Below are 17,908 nucleotides of genomic sequence, written 5' to 3'. Positions count from 1 at the left end.
AACTAATTTTTGTATTTTCAGCAGAGAAGGGGTTTCACCATGTCGGCCAGGATGATCTCGATCTCCTAACCTCATGATCCACCCATCTTGGCTTCCCAAAGTGCTGGGATTACACGAGTGAGTCACTGCACCCGGCCTTTTTTGGGGCATTGATTAACTGCTTTTAGACAAACAATTTTGCTCCCTATGTATAAGCTCAAATCTCGGGGACTACTGAGGAAGATAAATCTGTGGGCCTAATATCTTCGATCCCTTCTTCCTCCTTGGTGTCCAGTGGGACTAGAATGCTTTCTAGTTGAAAGAGATCATGAAAGCATTAGGCCATTATGCTGAAACCACACCTGATCTGATTACTTCATGCATGCCTTTTGTCGACTGCTAAAAAAAAATAATTTTGTATCAGTCTCTACTTTAGAATCACCACATTCAAGTTTTAGAGAAGAAAGTTACAAAAGTTGCAAATATATTTTTTCTAATTTTGTCACAATCCTCTTTCACTACCACAGGTTGCCTCTGAGCATCTATGTGTTAGGCATAACTTCTAGGGTCTAAGGGCATCTTTTTTAGAAAGTTGTTTTAAAAGAAGTATAGTTTGCAAATGTTTTTCTCTAGGGCCTCAGATTATGGTAAAGAAGATAACAAATATGCAAGGTCTCCAGGGTGTGGAAGAAGAGTGTGTGTATCTTGGAATAAACCATCTTTGTGTGAAGACAGCAGCCCTGAACTTTCCTCACAGCCAGGAGGGGTCATGGAAGGTCCAACTTCACAGGTGAGTGCACATAGCCCTGTCCTCCTAGGGACCAGCTCTTTCTGGTCATTCCATCACAGAGAATTATGTTTAAAAGTAGGGCAAACTAAAAAGCAGTTTCATTTGGAATATGAAGTGTCTGTTATTTTATGGACTTGAGTGGGCAGGATACATAAACAGGTGGTTTTTCAAATTACTGGACTTTCCAGATGCTGCTCACTACTGCAGCTGTTCCTACTTTCAACCCCTTAAAAGTGTAGCCAACCCTGCCATTAATTGAAAGAATGTCCCACATCATGAAGCTTTTCATAATTCAAGGGTACTTGGTGTACCTTGCCTTAAATTTTAATAAATAATGTGAAATCATATACAGTTAAAACCAAAGTTTTTTGATTGCAGTTAATAGATGGAGGAGGGAAAAGACTCTTTTAGTAAGCATTTAAAATGTATATAATTTTGGGCTGAACTTGAAAGCATTTCATATGCTTAAGAAGGAATAATAGCTGCCATTTTAGTATCATCCTTTGCTCAGTATTCTGAGAACAATTTCCCACTGAAGATGATCATAATACAATTTTATGAGCTGAGGATTCTGAATTCCATGCATGACTTCATACATGGTAGAATATCAATCACTAACTTGTGAAGCTATCTCCTAAACAAACATACAAGCAAAACTAATACTAATGCGAACAGAAAAAGATATTAACGTGGTGCTAAGTGCTTTGACAGAGTCTGATCTTTTAAATCTTATGCTTTGATTAGATGTATATCAAATAAACAATAATTTTATAAGTGACTGTTATACTGATATAAATCACCAATTGCTCTAGAATGCTTTCTAGTTGAAAGGGATCACGGAGGTATTGAGCCATTGTATTGATACCAGAACTGATCTGATTATCATGTGCTTGCATTTTCTTGACTGTTAAAGACAAATTTGTGTCTGTGCATATTTAAGAATCATTACATTCCAATTTTAGAAAAGCAAGTTATGAATGCATATTTCTGTTTTTCAACAAAGACCTCCTTTCAGATGTCCTGATTTGTCTCAGTGCTAACAGAATCATCTAAGCACATTTTTCCTCTCATGACAATACTCCATGCTGAATCACATAATCTTATCTATTCTTCCTTAATGATACATTTCAAAATATTCATTTTGGGCAGTAACTATGTAAAAAGATGGATAACATTTTAAACTTGTTAGCGCTTAATTTCTATTAATATTACAAAAGAGGAATTGGAGGCCAGCCTGGTAACCATGATGATCCCTTCCAATTCTAAAATTCTGTCATTTTGTGCATGTATGGTTCGATCCCCAATGCCACTTTGCATTGTCCTCATTTCACGTCTGGACTATGATACAATTACATCTGAACTCTTTTCTGCTCAACTAGACTGGCTACTTTTCATTACCTTCTGTACCTTCACCAGAGTCATTTTACAAAAAGGTCACCTTCATTATACCACACTGATGCTTGCATTCATTCATGGCTGCCCACTGCTGACATGATGATGTCCAAACTTATCATGAGTGCTGTATTTAGAGACTCTGCATTTTACTATGATCAGTCTTTTCACCTTTATCACCTACCACTCTGCCACATGAAATCTCAAATCCCAGTCTGACTGAGCTACTAAAACTCCCCTATGGGAGACATTCTTGTCTCCATGTCTGGCTCATTTAGAATGCCTTCCTGTGCTTCTGCCCCAGCCATTTGCAATCCATCTGTCCTCCATGACCCAACTCAAACTGTACTTCCTTCATAGCATTCTCCATTAAACCATCTGCAGCACATCCTCCTTCTCCAACCCTGCTATCCTTTCCATGACTGGGTCTCCCTAACACTTCATATTGATACCACTCCCTATTTAAAAATCTTTTGGTTATGCAATATTCAACACTACTGTATTTACTTTTGATTTCTTATCATATGTATTATATTTGGTCTATTTCCAAAATGATGAGAAGGCTTACAGTAGGGACCACATAAGACTGTATGCCAGTTAAAAGGAAAAGTGAAAATACGAAACCATATGTGGGAGAGAATAAGGAACATGAATTAATGAAACTTAAAATCCAGCTATAGATTTGAATCTGCTTCCTGGCAGTCAAGGCAAAAAAAAAAAAAAAAAAAAAAAAAGGGAAAAAGGACCAATCAGTTTCCATGTAGCAGTGACTTACTACATTTTGGCTGTATGTGTGTATTTTTTTTATAAAAACTTTTTACCTGTATGCATGTTGTCTCACTAACTATAATCGTCTTTGTGATTGCTAGGATTTATTGTAGGAATTACATAGCAAACCATCTAATCTAGCATATTGCATGGGTTTAATAAATAAATTAATTGATGGCTAATTTTATCAGAATTATATATTTGAAGCTATTTTATTTATGTAGAAAATCAAAATAAGTACACAATAAACATGTGAATAACAATGCGAACAAAAGAAGGAGACAGAAATCTCAGAGGGAGAATGAAGGGTTTGAGTTTGTGACCACTTTAATTAAAGGAAATTTTAAAAAGTATTCACAAGCTACTTAATATTTTTGGGTAAATGTCTATATTTGGGTAAATTGTCTCATAATGTGGAGCAGCGAGCTTTTAGTAAGATGAGAAATGAATTTTATTGGAACTGGGTTGTATACTATAATATATGTCATTATTACTAGTAAATTAGGTGATAATGCTGCACCTTCTTGAAATATAAATTCATGCCACACATGAGTTTTCTTTCCTCTCCCTAAATAGCTGTTTCCTGGGAGGGAAAAATGCAAATTCAGCTGTTTTCTGGGACTACTGAAAGTTACTATGCAGATATACTATCCTGTTCTTCATACTTTACACTAGGGTTTCATTTCTTCTCTAGAGTTTTGTTATTGTTTTCTTTAACGTGGCAATGGGATGCTTTTACAATGTAGAGAACACCCTAATCTGGCACTGTCCAATAGAGATTTCTGTGCTGATGGAAATGTTCTATGTCTGTGCCACTAGCTTTACCTGTTGCATACTCACAGTGTGGCTAGTGTGACTAAGGGACTGAATTTTAAATTTTATGTGATATTAATTACTTGAAATTTAAATGGAAACACAAATGGCTAGTGATTACCATATTGGACAGAGCAGCTTTCACAGGGCTCCTTGCTTTCAGGACTAAGTTTTCCTTACTTCATTGGGTAACTTTAACAGTAGATTCCATTGGCCACTGTTTCTTTCTTATTATGTGAAGTTTTAAGCTACCATGCATTAGCAGTAAAGCTTTGGGTGCTTTTAAGAAGCACCCAAAATTATTGTCGTGATTTTTTTAAGAAGTCTACGTTGTTGGCCAGGCGCAGTGGTTCACGCCTGTAATCCCAGCACTTTGGGAGGCTGAGACCAGTGGATCACTTGAGGTAAAGAGTTCAAGATCAGCCTGGCCAACATGGTGAAACCCAGTCTCCACTAAAAATACAAATACTAACCCAGCATGGTGGTGTGCATCTGTAGTCCCAGCTACTCAGGAGGCTGAGACAGAATTGCCTGAACCTGGGAGGTGGAGGTTGCAGTGATACAAGATCATGCCACTGCACTCCAGCCTGGGTGACAGAGTGAGACTCCATCTCAAAAAAATAAAAAAGAAAAAAATAAAAAGAAAAAATTTAAAAAGTCTATGTTGTCAAAAGTAAAATCTAGGGAAATTTATTATTTACTGTCATGGAAACCGGGAATCATCCCTGTTTCTGTCATTTTGTTTGTGCTTGGACTTGAGGACACATATTCATAAAATAGGAGTCTCCGTAAGATGTAGATAGGCTCCTGCTCTCTGGGCAGAATTTGCATTTGTAGTTTTGGTGTCTCTCTGTAGGGCATTCTCTGAAGTCCCCTCTATGCCAGGCATCTGAGTGAGACAGCCAAATTCTTTTCTAGGTGGATTTTTTGGTTTGACTGTCTTGTTTTGCTCACAGTTCTATGAGCAAGTAGTCAGGATTTGGTTTCTTTAGGCTAGCAGGAGCTCGCTCTAGCTTTTTCTTTTAATTTATTTAATTTGAGGATCCCCACACTTGCTCTTTGAAATGCTGTTTTGTAAACTGCTATTTCCTCCAAGCCTGTTATGTTTTTTTTCCATCTGTGTTGAAGTCTCTTTTCCCAGTGGGGCCTTTCTTTCTCAACTTAGTCATGCTATGTGTGGAGACCCACATCCACTCTGTTGGCCTCTCTGACTCATCCCGGGAGGTTTGCTTGCTCCAGGGAATCTCACTCACGGTGCAGTGGAACAACAGGGAGGATCCAGAGAAGCCAGCCCTCTCTGAAATCTGCCTCTTTTCCTGGCGACTCTCCTTCTTGTTCAAAGCTACATGAGAAGGGTGGGGGTGGGGGAAAGCACAAATATCCTCTCCCTTTAAGGTAATGTTTTTAGTAAATAGTTTTGTAGCAATTCTATTTTCTAGTTTGTAAGGTACTTTTGTTGCTGTTGCTTTTAAATATTCCATAATCCAGCTAGTCAAAAAAAGCTGCAAATGCTCCAATTTTCCTTTTTCCTACTCCAGGAAGCCAAGAGAGTCAATTCTGACAGTTTTTTTTCCCCTCCAGTTACAGATTAAACTGTTTCCCCTTTTGAAATATATTATTCATGAATGTAAACAGTTTGCGAACTATAGCTCTTCCCATCCGCAGACAGCAGGCATGGTGGGTGGAAATTGCTCATCCACCTCATTGATTGCTGGGGGCTATGTAGGACTAGATCTTCACACTCCAATCTCTGAGCCAGGATTTTTCCTTAGCCCTCCACTTCTCAGAGAAAACCCTCTGCCAAGGATGGCTCCAGCCCATGATATCCCAATCCAGATGTGTTTAGACAATAAATTCCTCCCACTAGATTGGCTAAAAGGGTCAAAATCGAATAACAATGATAATTTAAAACTGACCACTGAGTCAGATCTAAGTCTGGCCAATAACCCAGTCCATTTATTTTTAATCTCACCAAGCACATCCTGAAAGTATGAAAAGGAACTCCAACCTGAATGTGCCATTAGCTCAGGGCAGGCTGACCCAGGTAGCTACTAAAGAAGCAGCTTTCCACATTTAAGTGCAGGTGTCCATAGATAGAAAAAACCAAGAGGCATACATTGTTTTTAGTTTTGTAAATTTGCTTAGTTGTGCACAAGTGACTTGTTAGAATAGTTAAAGTAACTTTCATATGTATATGAGTAAGTACGTATTTTCTTTGTCTTTAGTCCTAGGCATTTCCATCCACTGTAGTATTTTTAAGAAAATCACTTCCCATCGTTTTAGTTGGGGGAACATGCCCATGTTGTATTCTGACTCATCCTCAGCACAAGACCTGACACAATTATCTTACTGTCTTAATGCCACGTGCAGCGGGGACCTGTCACTAGAGTTTCAACCTCGGAATGGATAGGAACCATCTCACCGTCCCAAGGAGTATGGGCCGTCTGTTGCTGAGGTCAATAAGTTCATCTGCTAGGATAAAAGGGTAGTTATAGGAACTTCTACAAAACTCACTTTAGCTGAATTTCAGCTTAACTAATTATTGGGGGGAGATGGGGGAAGGGAGATGTTACATTTCTGCCGACCACGGAAGCTCCCACACATCAAACCCACAAAACTGTGTGTGTGTGTGTGTGTGTGTGTGTGTGTGTGTGTGTGTGTGTATGTGTAGGGGGCGGGGTGGGATGTGCATGCACGGCAATGCTAAAGAAGGATGCACGGGCTAACTGCCAGAGGAGAGCTGTCCCGGCCCTTCCCTGTTGGTCGCCTTGGCTTACCTTGACCACGTCGTCGTTGAGGTGTTTAGGGTCGCGGTTGACCAGGTCGATCTCCTTGGTGTGCGCGTCGTACACTTGCTTCTCGCTCAGCTCGTCTGCCATGGCCTTGTTGTTGGGCTTGTAGATGTTGCCCTGTTCCCGGATGGGAACGGTGTAGAGATGTCCCTGCAGAGGGCGGAGGGCGGACGGCCAGGAGGGGGAGGGCGGCAACGGCGGTGGGAGGAAAAATGCAAAAAGAAAAACAAGCAATCAGAAGTCAGCCTGGCGGCGGGAGAAACCTCGAGCTCGAAATCGAACTAACCGCTCCGACAGCTACGGCTCGGTGCACAGAAACCGCCTGCGCGCAGCCAGCTTTTTAAGAGGATCTGGCAGAGGACACCACACCCCTCCGTACTCTGCAGGGCGCGCCTGCCTCCCCCGCCCGCCGCCAGGGGTCAGGGCAGGCCCAGCCGCGCGGTCCGCAGGCCCCCGCCCGCACACGCCCCGGCTCCGCAGGCAGGACCCGCAGGACCCGCAGGACCCCGGCGGCGAGGGGGCAGCCGCAGGCTTCTCCCGGACTCCCTAAGTTGCGCCGCTCTCGGCCCGAGCGCTTCACCTGTTTCGCGTTCCAGTCCCCGGCCCCTATTACTCCTGCCCCGGTAATCCCTTCCAGCTTTATCTAAGATCCAACAGCAGCCGCCCGACCAGCGGAATGTTCCCTTTATCGCTGCTTCTTGGCCGCGTCCCCCTCGCACCTGCCCGCGCCCCCCACCCTGCCTCGGCCCTCTCTTGTCCCTCCACCGCTCTCCCTGCCCAATCCGCCGTGATGATCACAATCCCGAAAGTCCCCATTTCTGGCGGAGCCAGGTGCCAGACCCCCTAAACGTCCTAGAACTCAGTCTCACCTGCGCAGCTCCCACGACCCACCCCCAGAGTACTCCCAGGCTGCGGGCGAGTGGCTGAAGGGCAGCTGCGTGTTGTAAAACGAGGTCTCCACACCTGGGCAGAGCTCCAGCGCGTGGAGGGCGTTGGAAGTGATGGTGGCTGTTTGGGGAGGGGAGGTCCACCCCTCTCAGAACACCCCTGCCAGACGCCAAGATGCAGAAGGAGTTCTTGAGATGGTTCAAGAACTTTGGAAAGCGCAAACACACTGCGCGCCGCCTCCTCGACCTGCCGGTCTGGACGCCTGGCGGGGAGTCTCGGGGACTGTCCCCAGGACTCGGGTAAATGACACCACCACCCTGCACTCCACCTCTTCGAACCCCCAGCAGGCAGGGCCGGACCGCGGGGGTCCCGCGACAAGGGAGCATCCTAGACCCGTCCAGAAAACGCGTCCTGGGTCCGACAGACCCAATCTCAGGACCCCAATCCCCTTTTCCTTGTTCTCCTAGCTCAGGGGCTCCCTAGGCCCTCTCCCCATTAGGAAAACATAAAACATTCCTGGCTTCTCTTCACCTCCCCGCCCAGGCCCATTCCTCAGCGGTGCCAATGCCAGAGGAGTGCTCCGAAGTAGAGAGAGGGCTGGGGCCAGGGCAGCAATCGGGATACTTGGAGAGGCAGATAGCAGAAGCGGACACTCCCCGCGCGCCCGGGCCGGCGCGCCCCCACCGATGCCTACCTCCGAGTCTACGTATTTGCCCCCAGACATGCTGGCCCGTGGCTGGATGAAAGCTCTGAGGAGGTTTCCCTGGGCTGTGATTTAAGGGAACTGAGGAAGGAAGATCTTGTATTGTATGGGGGAAAAAAAAGGCGCTGACGGGGGGCGGTGGCTGGGAGGGAGCCTCCTGGCCGCCCGCCAAGGGTTTGTTCTGCTCGCGGTTGGCCCGGACGTGCGCTGCGCCGGGTCTAGGCACATCCCCAAGGTTCTGGCAGCAGAGGGCGGGGAGAGCCCGCAGCGAGCAGAGAGCTAGTGAGAACGTTTCTCCCGCGCTGGGGTGCTTGGGCAGATTATTTTAAACCTGAGGCAACATTTTCCCTGCTCTGAACCACCAAGAGGCGTCCCGGGGAGAGCGAATGTTTTCGCAGTGCATCATCTCAGCAGGGGTGGAGGGAGCCGACGCGCCTGTAGAGATGCCCAGTATGGGCAACCAAGGCGGCAGAAACAATCCACAATCCTGCCCTGTCCTAAGCCGTCCCTTCCCACCTCCCCCATCCCCCGCCCATCGCCCACGTTCCATCTCTGCCTTAAGACACATCTGTCTCCCTGTTTCACAGAGGGAGGGATGAAAGATGATTAGGAACCTTTAGGTACATTTCACATCTAAACTTTGTGGATCCCTTGTGGAAGGAATCTGTGTGGGTGCCTGTGGTGTACTTTTGGTGACACTCGTTTACATCTAGTCGGTGTGGATGGAAACTTAAGCAGGCATGCAGAATTTAACGTTTCCCATCCGTTTCTGAAATGTCTCCCAAACGCTTCGAATTAAGAAATGAAGATCTTTAACTTTTCTATAATTTTATTACCGATATTTTCTGGAAAAATGGAATTTTATGCCAACAGGTTATGCCATATTTGCAAAACACACAAAATATTTATAATTGTAGAATTATTTAAAGCTTCAGGTTTATTACCAGAGAAGATTTTTTTAATGTGCTTGGCTGTGAGGAAAGATTTAACTTTTCTAATTAACTAGACTTTTTAAAAATGTGGTAGCGATTAAAGTATTTTATCTGTTCCTGAATTTGGGGCTTCTCTCTTTACTTTTTTGTAAAGAAGCACAAAATGAATTAAATAGTAATCAGTCATTTTACTCTTGAGCTGTAATTAATCAGGAAACTCATTATCCAAAAATGGAAAGGACATGTTACCTACGCTTCCATATGCAGTCAAAAGTCAAAGTGTCACTTGAAATTATTTAAAAAAAAAAAAGCTGGAGTACACTTAAAGGGGCACAGGTTAAAATTAAAATAGAGAGGGGAATGTGGGTTGGGAGTAAGAGGGAGGAGAAAGGGAAATGGATGGAATGTTGAAAGAGTTGATTATCTAGTTGGAGAGAAGACACAAAAGTATAAAAGAACTATAAAGGACAGGCTATTGTTGGTAGCAAAATTTTTTGGAACAAAAGATCAGTTTTAACTAAGAATGGCAGGGAAAGTGTCACAGTGTTGCAAATGTTGGCATGCCTGTAATTATGTTGGCCATTCATGATTAGCAGACTAAAGATCTTTCAAAAGTTGGGTTTTCCCAAATACCACATTAGTGGGAGCTAAATGATTAGAACTCATGGAAATAAAGAGGGAAACAGCAGGCACTGGGGCCCACTTGAGGGGTGGAGCATCAGGGAGGGAGAGGAGCAGAATAACTATTGGGGAGTAGGCTTTGTAGCTGGGTGATGAAATAATCTGTACAACGAATCCCTGTGACACAAATTTACCTATTTAACAAACCTGCACATGTACTCTTGAAACTAAAATAAAAGTTAAAAAAATTGGAATGTTTAAAAATAAGCTTATTTATGAATAAACAAATAATTGGGATTTCTCTTTTTCTTTCTTTCTTTCTTTGTTTTTTCTTCCTTCCTTCCTTCCTTCCTTCCTTCCTTTCTTTCTTTCTTTCTTTCTTTCTTTCTTTCTTTCTTTCTTTCTTTCTTTCTTTCTTTCTTTCTTTCTTTCTTTCTTTCTTTCTTTCTTTCTTTCTCTCTTTCTTTTTCCTGACAGGGTGTCCTCTGTCACCCAAGCTGGAGTGCAGTGATGCATTCATAGGTCACTACAGCCTGGACCTCTTGGGCCCAAGTGATCCACCTCAGTTTCCTGATAGAATGCTGAAACTATAGGAGTGCACCACCACACCCTGCTGATTTTTCAAAAAAAGATTTTGTAGAGACGGGATCTCACTCTGTTACCCTGTCTGGTCTCAAACTCCTGGCCTCAAGCAATCATCTTGCCCTAGTCTCCCAATGTATTGGGATTACAGGTGTGAGCCACCACAACTGGCCAAAAAGTTGCATTTTCTTAATTTAATTTCTGCCAGATTGCATTTCTAAATTCTTTGAACGAATTATATTAACAAACATTAACAAACACAATATACTAGAAAAGGACTGTCAGGTTCAATATGTTCTATAGTACCTAGCCCACCTCTAATGACTGCCATAAGTTCATTTAATTCTTCCTTCATACAAGTCAGTTGGGGTTACGTTCTATGGAAAAATGTGGAAACCACTTCCCATCTATTGTTATTCAGTCTTCAGCTGTGATGAGTAATGTTAACTGTGAAAAAAGTCAACAGGAACACAAAGGGAGCTTGTCCTGCATTCCAGCAAGAAAAGGACTTTCCAGGGAGGCCTTTAAGTGAATGCTTAACTAGTACTCAACCGAGGGAAAGCAATCTCGCTGGGAAAGTCCATGTAGAAAAGTCTAATCAACAGCAACACATGGAATCGTAATGATCAGTGAAGCGTTGTCAAAGCCAAAATGCATTCCTAATGAGAGGAAAAACCACAAACTCTTCATTAACCTGCCTCAACAAGAAGCTGGCACCAAAGAGAAACACATCTTAGTCTGGTTATAATAGCTGACTTAGAGAAACTGCTCTAGATTTATGAGAAATAAAAGGAGAAAAAGAACATTGTTAGCATAGGTACAAAATTTGAAATGAATAGATGATATAAGCAAAACTGTTTTTCTTTGATTCCCACACAGATAACTTTAGGCTTGGAGGCAAGTTAATAACTTTCTCCAAATCATTTACTTAAAAATGAGTAGTTGGCAATTCATTTTCCCTCTTTTTTTTTTTCTTTTCTTTTTTAGAAGCAGCATTAAAGGTCATCCTGGTGGGTGTGGTGGCTCACACCTGTAATTCCAGCACTTTGGGAGGCTGAGGCAGGCGGATCACGAGGTCAGGAGATCGAGACCATCCTGGTTAACACGGTAAAACTCCGTCTCTACTAAAAAATACAAAAAATTAGCCGGGCGTGGTGGCAGGCGCCTGTAGTCCCAGCTACTTGGGAGCCTGAGGCAGGAGAATGGCATGAACCTGGGAGGCGGAGCTTGCAGTGAGTGGAGATCGCGCCACTGCACTCGAGCGTGGGCGACAGCAAGACTCCATCTCAAAAAAAAAGAAAAAAAAAGAAAAAAAAGAGGTCATCCCCATGGATTAGAGGGCACTAGAAATATAGATCTAAAAGCCATGCAAGCGAACCCAACCAACCATCTGAGAGATGAGGACACTAAAGCTTAAATACACTAAAAATACCTTTTCCTAAGGAGTTTTGTTGGATAATGAAACATTTTGCAGTTGATAAATCACTAGAGCACCTGTTAGCAACTTCTGAGACATGAGGTTCTGAAGCAGGCTAGTCAGGGTCAGTTTATGGCAAAAATGTGAAATTCATTGCTTTTCATGTTCTCTCATCTCCTCCTCTATGTCACTTTACTCTGGCACAACTCCTTCTTCCCATCCCTGCCACCATCGGTTCTTTTCACATTCTTGGCTACGTTCTTTTAACTACCACTACAAGATTTGGAATGTAAAGGTTTGACCACTTTCAATGATATCAGTAGTGTTAAGAAGCAGGCATCTTTCCAACATTTCCCAACACTCAGCAGTCCAAGACTTCCCAAATGCGCCTTTGGCAATGCGTTCAGAGAAGGAATTCCAGCTTGGGTTATAATAGGAGTTATTACCAGGTATGATATTATAAAAATGTAATAATCAGTATGGAAGAGCCACCCACCAATCATTTCAAACTTCAGCCGTGGCATTAGAGCTGTGCATTAGAGTACTGCTGGTTAGTTGCTGAATCATTAGGAGGTAAAGGGTCCTCAGGGGAAGGGCAACATACATTTCAGAGCAGTGACTATTTACATGCAAGTGTATAAACATGCCAACGTTTTAACCATCTGTGTGTAAGTACATAAACATGTCATCTTTTAATGATCTCTGAGTCCAGCTCAGTATTTACTCTGTTTATCAACATCACCACCCCATAGGCCTTCTGCTGTTCATTGCATCTGCTGAATCCCATTGAGGCCTCCTTCCTACAGTTGCCCATGTCATATGTGGAAAGAAATGGCTTTCTGGATGAAGACTTGCCACATCACCTGACCCCCTTCTCACCTTGTTATAACTTGAAGCTTCCGTGGATTGGGCTTTTCCACTTTGAGTGTTTTAAATAATTTTTTCCTACTTATTTTCTTTAAAAAAACAAACAAGCAAACAGCGATTTTGTGTTTAAAAAATCTTTCTGATCAAGATGACTAAGAGTTTTCTTTTCCTACTATTTCTTTAAATTAACTTTACTTTATTTACAAAATGAAAACTACCACTGATATCTACCCAATAGGAGTGTGTAAACTTTAGTGAGGTGATGTATTTGAAGCTCTGAGGATACTGCAAAAAGCACAATAGTTGCTAGGGTTGAGGGAACACATTTTCGTCCACAAATGTAAGATTCAAATAAACATATTTTACTTCAAAGTATTTTTAATTGTAAAATAGTTCAATTATCTGAGATATGGCAAATTGTATGATGGACACCTGCCACCTAGCTTGATCAAGTATCATTCTGCCTTATTTACTCCAGAGCTTTTAAAACAGAAAACATTATAGATACTGTCAAAGTCCCATGTGAATTGTAACTTTCTCTTTTTCTGTAACTGAACTTAATTTCTTTTACAAAGCCCCATTCCTTCAGGCAGCAGGAACTTAATTTCAGTCAATTTCTAGTTTCTTCCATTTTGTCCTAAATTCCAGGGGCTTATGAGGTGACCAGGAATCTTTGGTGTGGCTGTGGAGGAAGGTTTCTTCTTTAGCTGTGCATCTTGGCATCCACTGATGAGTATGGCACTCTGTCCCTCCTTGTTCATTGATCCATTCAGGAGAACAAGAGCTGCACTGTCCTTCAAGATCATTGAATGTGTCCCTTTGGGCCAGAGACACTTTCTTGCTATTTCTGTTCCTTTCTTGGGGCTCTCTGCAAACAAATCTGATGAATCTGGGTGGGCAGGTCTGATGCAACATGGTGGAACCTCCCATGGTGAGCGTGATGTAGAGAACAGAATGAGTCCTATGCTCTGTTATGGTGCAGAGAAGCTCCAGAGTGTCACTGCCCCCATGTGCCCTATCTTGAAACAGAAGGCACAGATACCTTTGCTTTTCGATCCTTAATTGATCAGGGCCCACCCTGGAAACACCCCTGTCAAAAACTACTTTGCTTCTTTTCCCAGTTTCTTCTCCCTTGAGCAGGAAGCCTTGTTCTTACATCTCCCACCAATATTTTCATGCCATGAATCCCCCAGGACCAGGATTTTGGAATTAAGAAAAGCCTTATCTCTGCTTTTATGCTATAAAAATGCTTTCACAAGGGTAGATGGGGTAGGGGAAAGCTCCAGGGGCAACCAGAAAAGAATATTGATTAGGGAAGTGTCATCTTCCCTAACTTTCCCCTCTTTCCCTTCAACCAAATCTTGCCAAGATTTTTGCAAGTAACATCTCTAAGAGCTGCTGTTTCTGGGTTACAACAAACTCTCAAACTCAAATTTCACATGTGTAATTTCAAAACTTCTGCCAATATTTACATTTCATTGGTAGCCTCAATTGAGGCTTTTTAACCTAATTAACTCCAAATATTGATAGTGAAAGAATATGTTTAGCCTTTAGCATTTCCTATGTCACTTTACAATTTTATTTATAAAATATTTTATTATTCAATACAAAATAAATCTGATTGGTTATTTAACACAATGGAAATAAGGTTAATTCTTAAGAAAGCTTTTGAGTAGCAAATCATATGTTGAAAGTGCAGTTCTTTTTTTTGTGTCCTAGCTAAAATTGCTAGAGGAATAGCCATATTGTGACTGCTAGGCCAGTAGGGCAGATGTGGCTTTGTGGCCCTGTCTAAAGGGTATCACAACAGCTCAGTGAAAGCAAAAGATGAAGTGACCCAACATGTTTTTGTTGTCATTTATCTGACACATATTTATTTTAAGGGTATACCAATCAATTATTGCTGCAAAAATACTGCATAAGTAAACTACTACAAAACTCAGTGCTCTAAACAACCATCATTTTTATCATAGAGCTATAGGTTGGGTTGGCTAGGGCCTGGCTGATCTATGTGAGGTATCTGGGGCAGATCCACCTCTCACCACTTGGTACGTCTCTCCTCCTTCTTGGACTAGCAAGATGATTGGGGCACATTCTTCTCTTGCTGCATGAGCAGCAGGGACATAAGAGGACAAGAAAAAACATGCAAGGCTTCTAAAAGCCCACACTTGGAGAGGCACACTGTCACTTCTGCCTTGTTCCCTTGGCCAAGGCAAGTCAACTGACTTAGCCCAACATCAAGGGATGGGGATGGAATTGCCACCAATGATGAGGCCATGGCAAGGGATGTATGAAGAACTCAAATATATATCACATATGTATGGTCATTAGAGGTTTTTTTTTTTTTTTTTTTTTTTGGCTTTGAATTTTATAAGTTTTAATCTAACTTTTTGATATTTACTATTTTTGCCATTTATTACTGCTTTCTCAGAAAGCTTTATACAGCATACTAAAATTTTTTCCATTAAACAATTGGTAACAAAAACAGAAATCCCTTAATCACAAATCAAATGCGAACTTCTAGATGAAGATTCTCAAATATGATGTCTGACAGAGGGCCTCAGAGAGAGGGGTTTGGGATGGTCACAGATACATTCTCTTGCCTTAAAAGAGAATGGGTTTTCAAGACAGTTGATAATTTATCTTACTGAAATAATAATTAGGCCATTACCTTTCCTCAGAATTCTTGGCTGGTGAAACCCAAAAGAATGATTGATTTTAGGTAGCTGAAACTAGCCTTTAGAGTGCCAGCTTTTGTATTTCAGTAATTTCTGACAAAAATCACTCTTTAAAACATTAATTTTTGGCTGGGCATGGTAGCTCATGCCTATAATCCCAGCACATTGGGAGGCCAAGGCAAACGGATCACCTGAGGTCAGGAGTTAGACCAGTCTGGCCAATACGGTGAAACCCATCTCTACTAAAAATATAAAAATTAGCTGGGCATAGTGGCGGGCACCTCTGATCCCAGCTACTTGGGAGGCTGAGGCAGGAGAATTGCTTGAACCCAGGAGGTGGAGGTTGCAGTGAGCCGAGACCACATGCCATTGCACTCCAGCCTGGGCAAAAAGAGCAGAACTCCATCTCAAAAACAAAAACAAAAACATTCATTTTTCTCCTCCCTGCCTTTTAAAACAGAGTTGGCAGAGCATAGGTGCTTGCCCTAGGCCAACATTCAGTAGGGCTGCTGAAACTGCTGGCATCTTCCTCCTACTTCTTCACTGTTTTAATGAAGATCTGGAGAGATGCTGCCTGAAACCAGATTTCAGAAGCAAGCTTCCAGTTGCAGAGAATTCCTGAAATAGTCTCATTGGTATTTGTGCTACAGCGGGCAAAGTGTCATCATTATTATTCTGGATTTAGAACTAAATCTGATGAAACTTGTGCTTGTCTTTGAAAATGTAGCAAAATTTTGCCTTTAAAGGTAGGTTATCTCAAAACGTACACCCTTTCTTTATCTTACTTTATCTTATTGCAAAATTTTGTTCTTTGAGATAATGTTTTCTTTTTAATTCCATTAAAAACAAACTCAAAAAGGCGATATGATTTACCAGTATAAAAGTAAATTCAAATATTGAGAAAATGTGAAGTGATAAGCAAACCAAATTTCATTGAGTTATTTTCATTTATGCTTAAAGTCCATGAAAAATGTCGTTTAAATTCATCACCTCATTATGATGACATATAAGAAATCAAACTAACTGCCATGAAATTGAGTGGATTATAATAACCTTACCAAAATAATGGCTACCATTCTCTAAAGACAGGAAGTCTTAGTCTAAACTGGGAGCCAAATACTAATATAATCAAGGGATAATGTATTCAGTAAGCATGAAACGAGAGGTCAATAAACACTTGGCTTATTTTTCATCTGGATAGATTTATATCAATAATAAAAGTAAAAATTATAGCCCTACCTAACAAAGACTGAAAATATTTACTATAAGGCTTGAGCTTGGCAATTTTCAGAAAAATTATGGTCAAGTGGTAAAACAAATTGTTACTCTCCATCTAGTTGAGAGATGTAAAATATTTAACTATACAACGATTACGTTTTCTCCTATTCAAGCAAAAGAAAATTATGACCACCTTTTAGAAGTATAGAAGCCCCATAAATGTTATCCAAAGTATGACTAAGTCTCAAACCTAGTAGGACAACAAAATAATGTAATACGATGTAACTAGTACCTAGATTTAATATATATTTAACATAATATAGCTTATATCTGAGAAATCTACCATTTTATAGCATACTAGTAGAGCTTTTAAATAGCATATTAGGGAAACATATATTTTATTATTAACAAGTAAGTAATTAAAAAATCCATTTTGATTTTAATGAAATGATAAAGAATAAAAATGACTTTAGCTCCTTAATACTACCCCCAAATTATAAGGAGATATTAAACTTCCATGTTTTTCTTAAGTTAATGTAAATATTTGGGAGTAGTTCTCCACAGAAGCCCTTTGTTTTGTAACCCATCTGGCTTTAAGTCAGGACTCCATTATTTAACAAAGGAAACTCTCTTTCCTTTTGGCCCTTTCCCTAGTAAATAAACCATTTATCAGGAGTTAGTTTTACCTGGGGAAAATTTATCTCTAAACCACTCCTTTTGAGGCAATGATGCTTTAAAAGAGTAAAGTATTTTACTCTTTTAAAAGTATACATATATATGTAATATATATATGTGCTTATATATACACACACATTATATATGTGTATGCAAGTTGATTTTTCGGTTTTTTTTTTTTTTTTTGACAGTCTCATTCTCTTGCCCAGGCTGGCATACAGTGGCATGCTTCACGGCTGACTGCAGCCTCCACCTCCCAGGCTCAGGTGATCTTCAATCTCTCTGGTAGCTGGGACTACAGGTGTGTGCCACCAGACTCAGTTAATTTTTATATTTTTGGTAGAGACAGGATTTTTGCCAGGCTGGTTTTGAACTCCTGGACTCAAGCAATCCATCCACTTCGGCCTCCCAAAGTCTAGGATTACAGCATAAAATAAGGTCAGTCTTTAAAGACTGTGTGTGTGTGTTTATATGTGTGTATGTGTATGTGTGTGTATGTTTATGTGGTGAACATACACATAAGTGGTCTGCTCTTCATACAGAATTTTACTTTCTTATAATCATGTGATGAGTTTGTTTTTTCACTAATTTCCGGGAAAATCTGTGATTGCAACATCAGCTTTTGTGCATACTGGAGAATGGGGTTTATTTCTGCACTGCTGGCTTTGCCTTCAAGCAACTCAGCTAACTTCAGAGGGAATGTGAATGTGTTTTAAAGCAGGTGTGGGGGATTTAATTTTTGGACAGCCAGTAGAATATCTTCATAGAGCCAAACAAATGAACTCTCTGTTAG

At 41.2% G+C, this 17,908-nt stretch overlaps 1 protein-coding gene across 3 annotated transcripts in view; it reads right to left on the bottom strand.

Moving 5' to 3' along the window:
* CAV1 (caveolin 1) overlaps positions 1 to 8,202 on the bottom strand; it is a 35,794-nt gene extending 27,592 nt beyond the window's left edge. Inside the window, 2 exon segments of one of the 3 annotated variants that reach the window (NM_001168614.1) lie at positions 6,520 to 6,684; positions 8,117 to 8,202. In NM_001168614.1, coding sequence (NP_001162085.1) covers positions 6,520 to 6,684; positions 8,117 to 8,146 — 195 coding nt within the window. In that variant the 5' untranslated portion in view covers positions 8,147 to 8,202. 3 annotated transcript variants of the gene reach the window in all.
* Positions 8,203 to 17,908: the final 9,706 nt, after the last annotated feature.

This window comes from Macaca mulatta, chromosome 3 (genome assembly GCF_049350105.2).
Source record: "Macaca mulatta isolate MMU2019108-1 chromosome 3, T2T-MMU8v2.0, whole genome shotgun sequence".
Taxonomy (NCBI): domain Eukaryota; kingdom Metazoa; phylum Chordata; class Mammalia; order Primates; family Cercopithecidae; genus Macaca; species Macaca mulatta.
The sequence above is the reverse complement of the archived record's forward strand: the minus strand, read 5'-3'. Positions and strand labels throughout refer to the sequence as shown.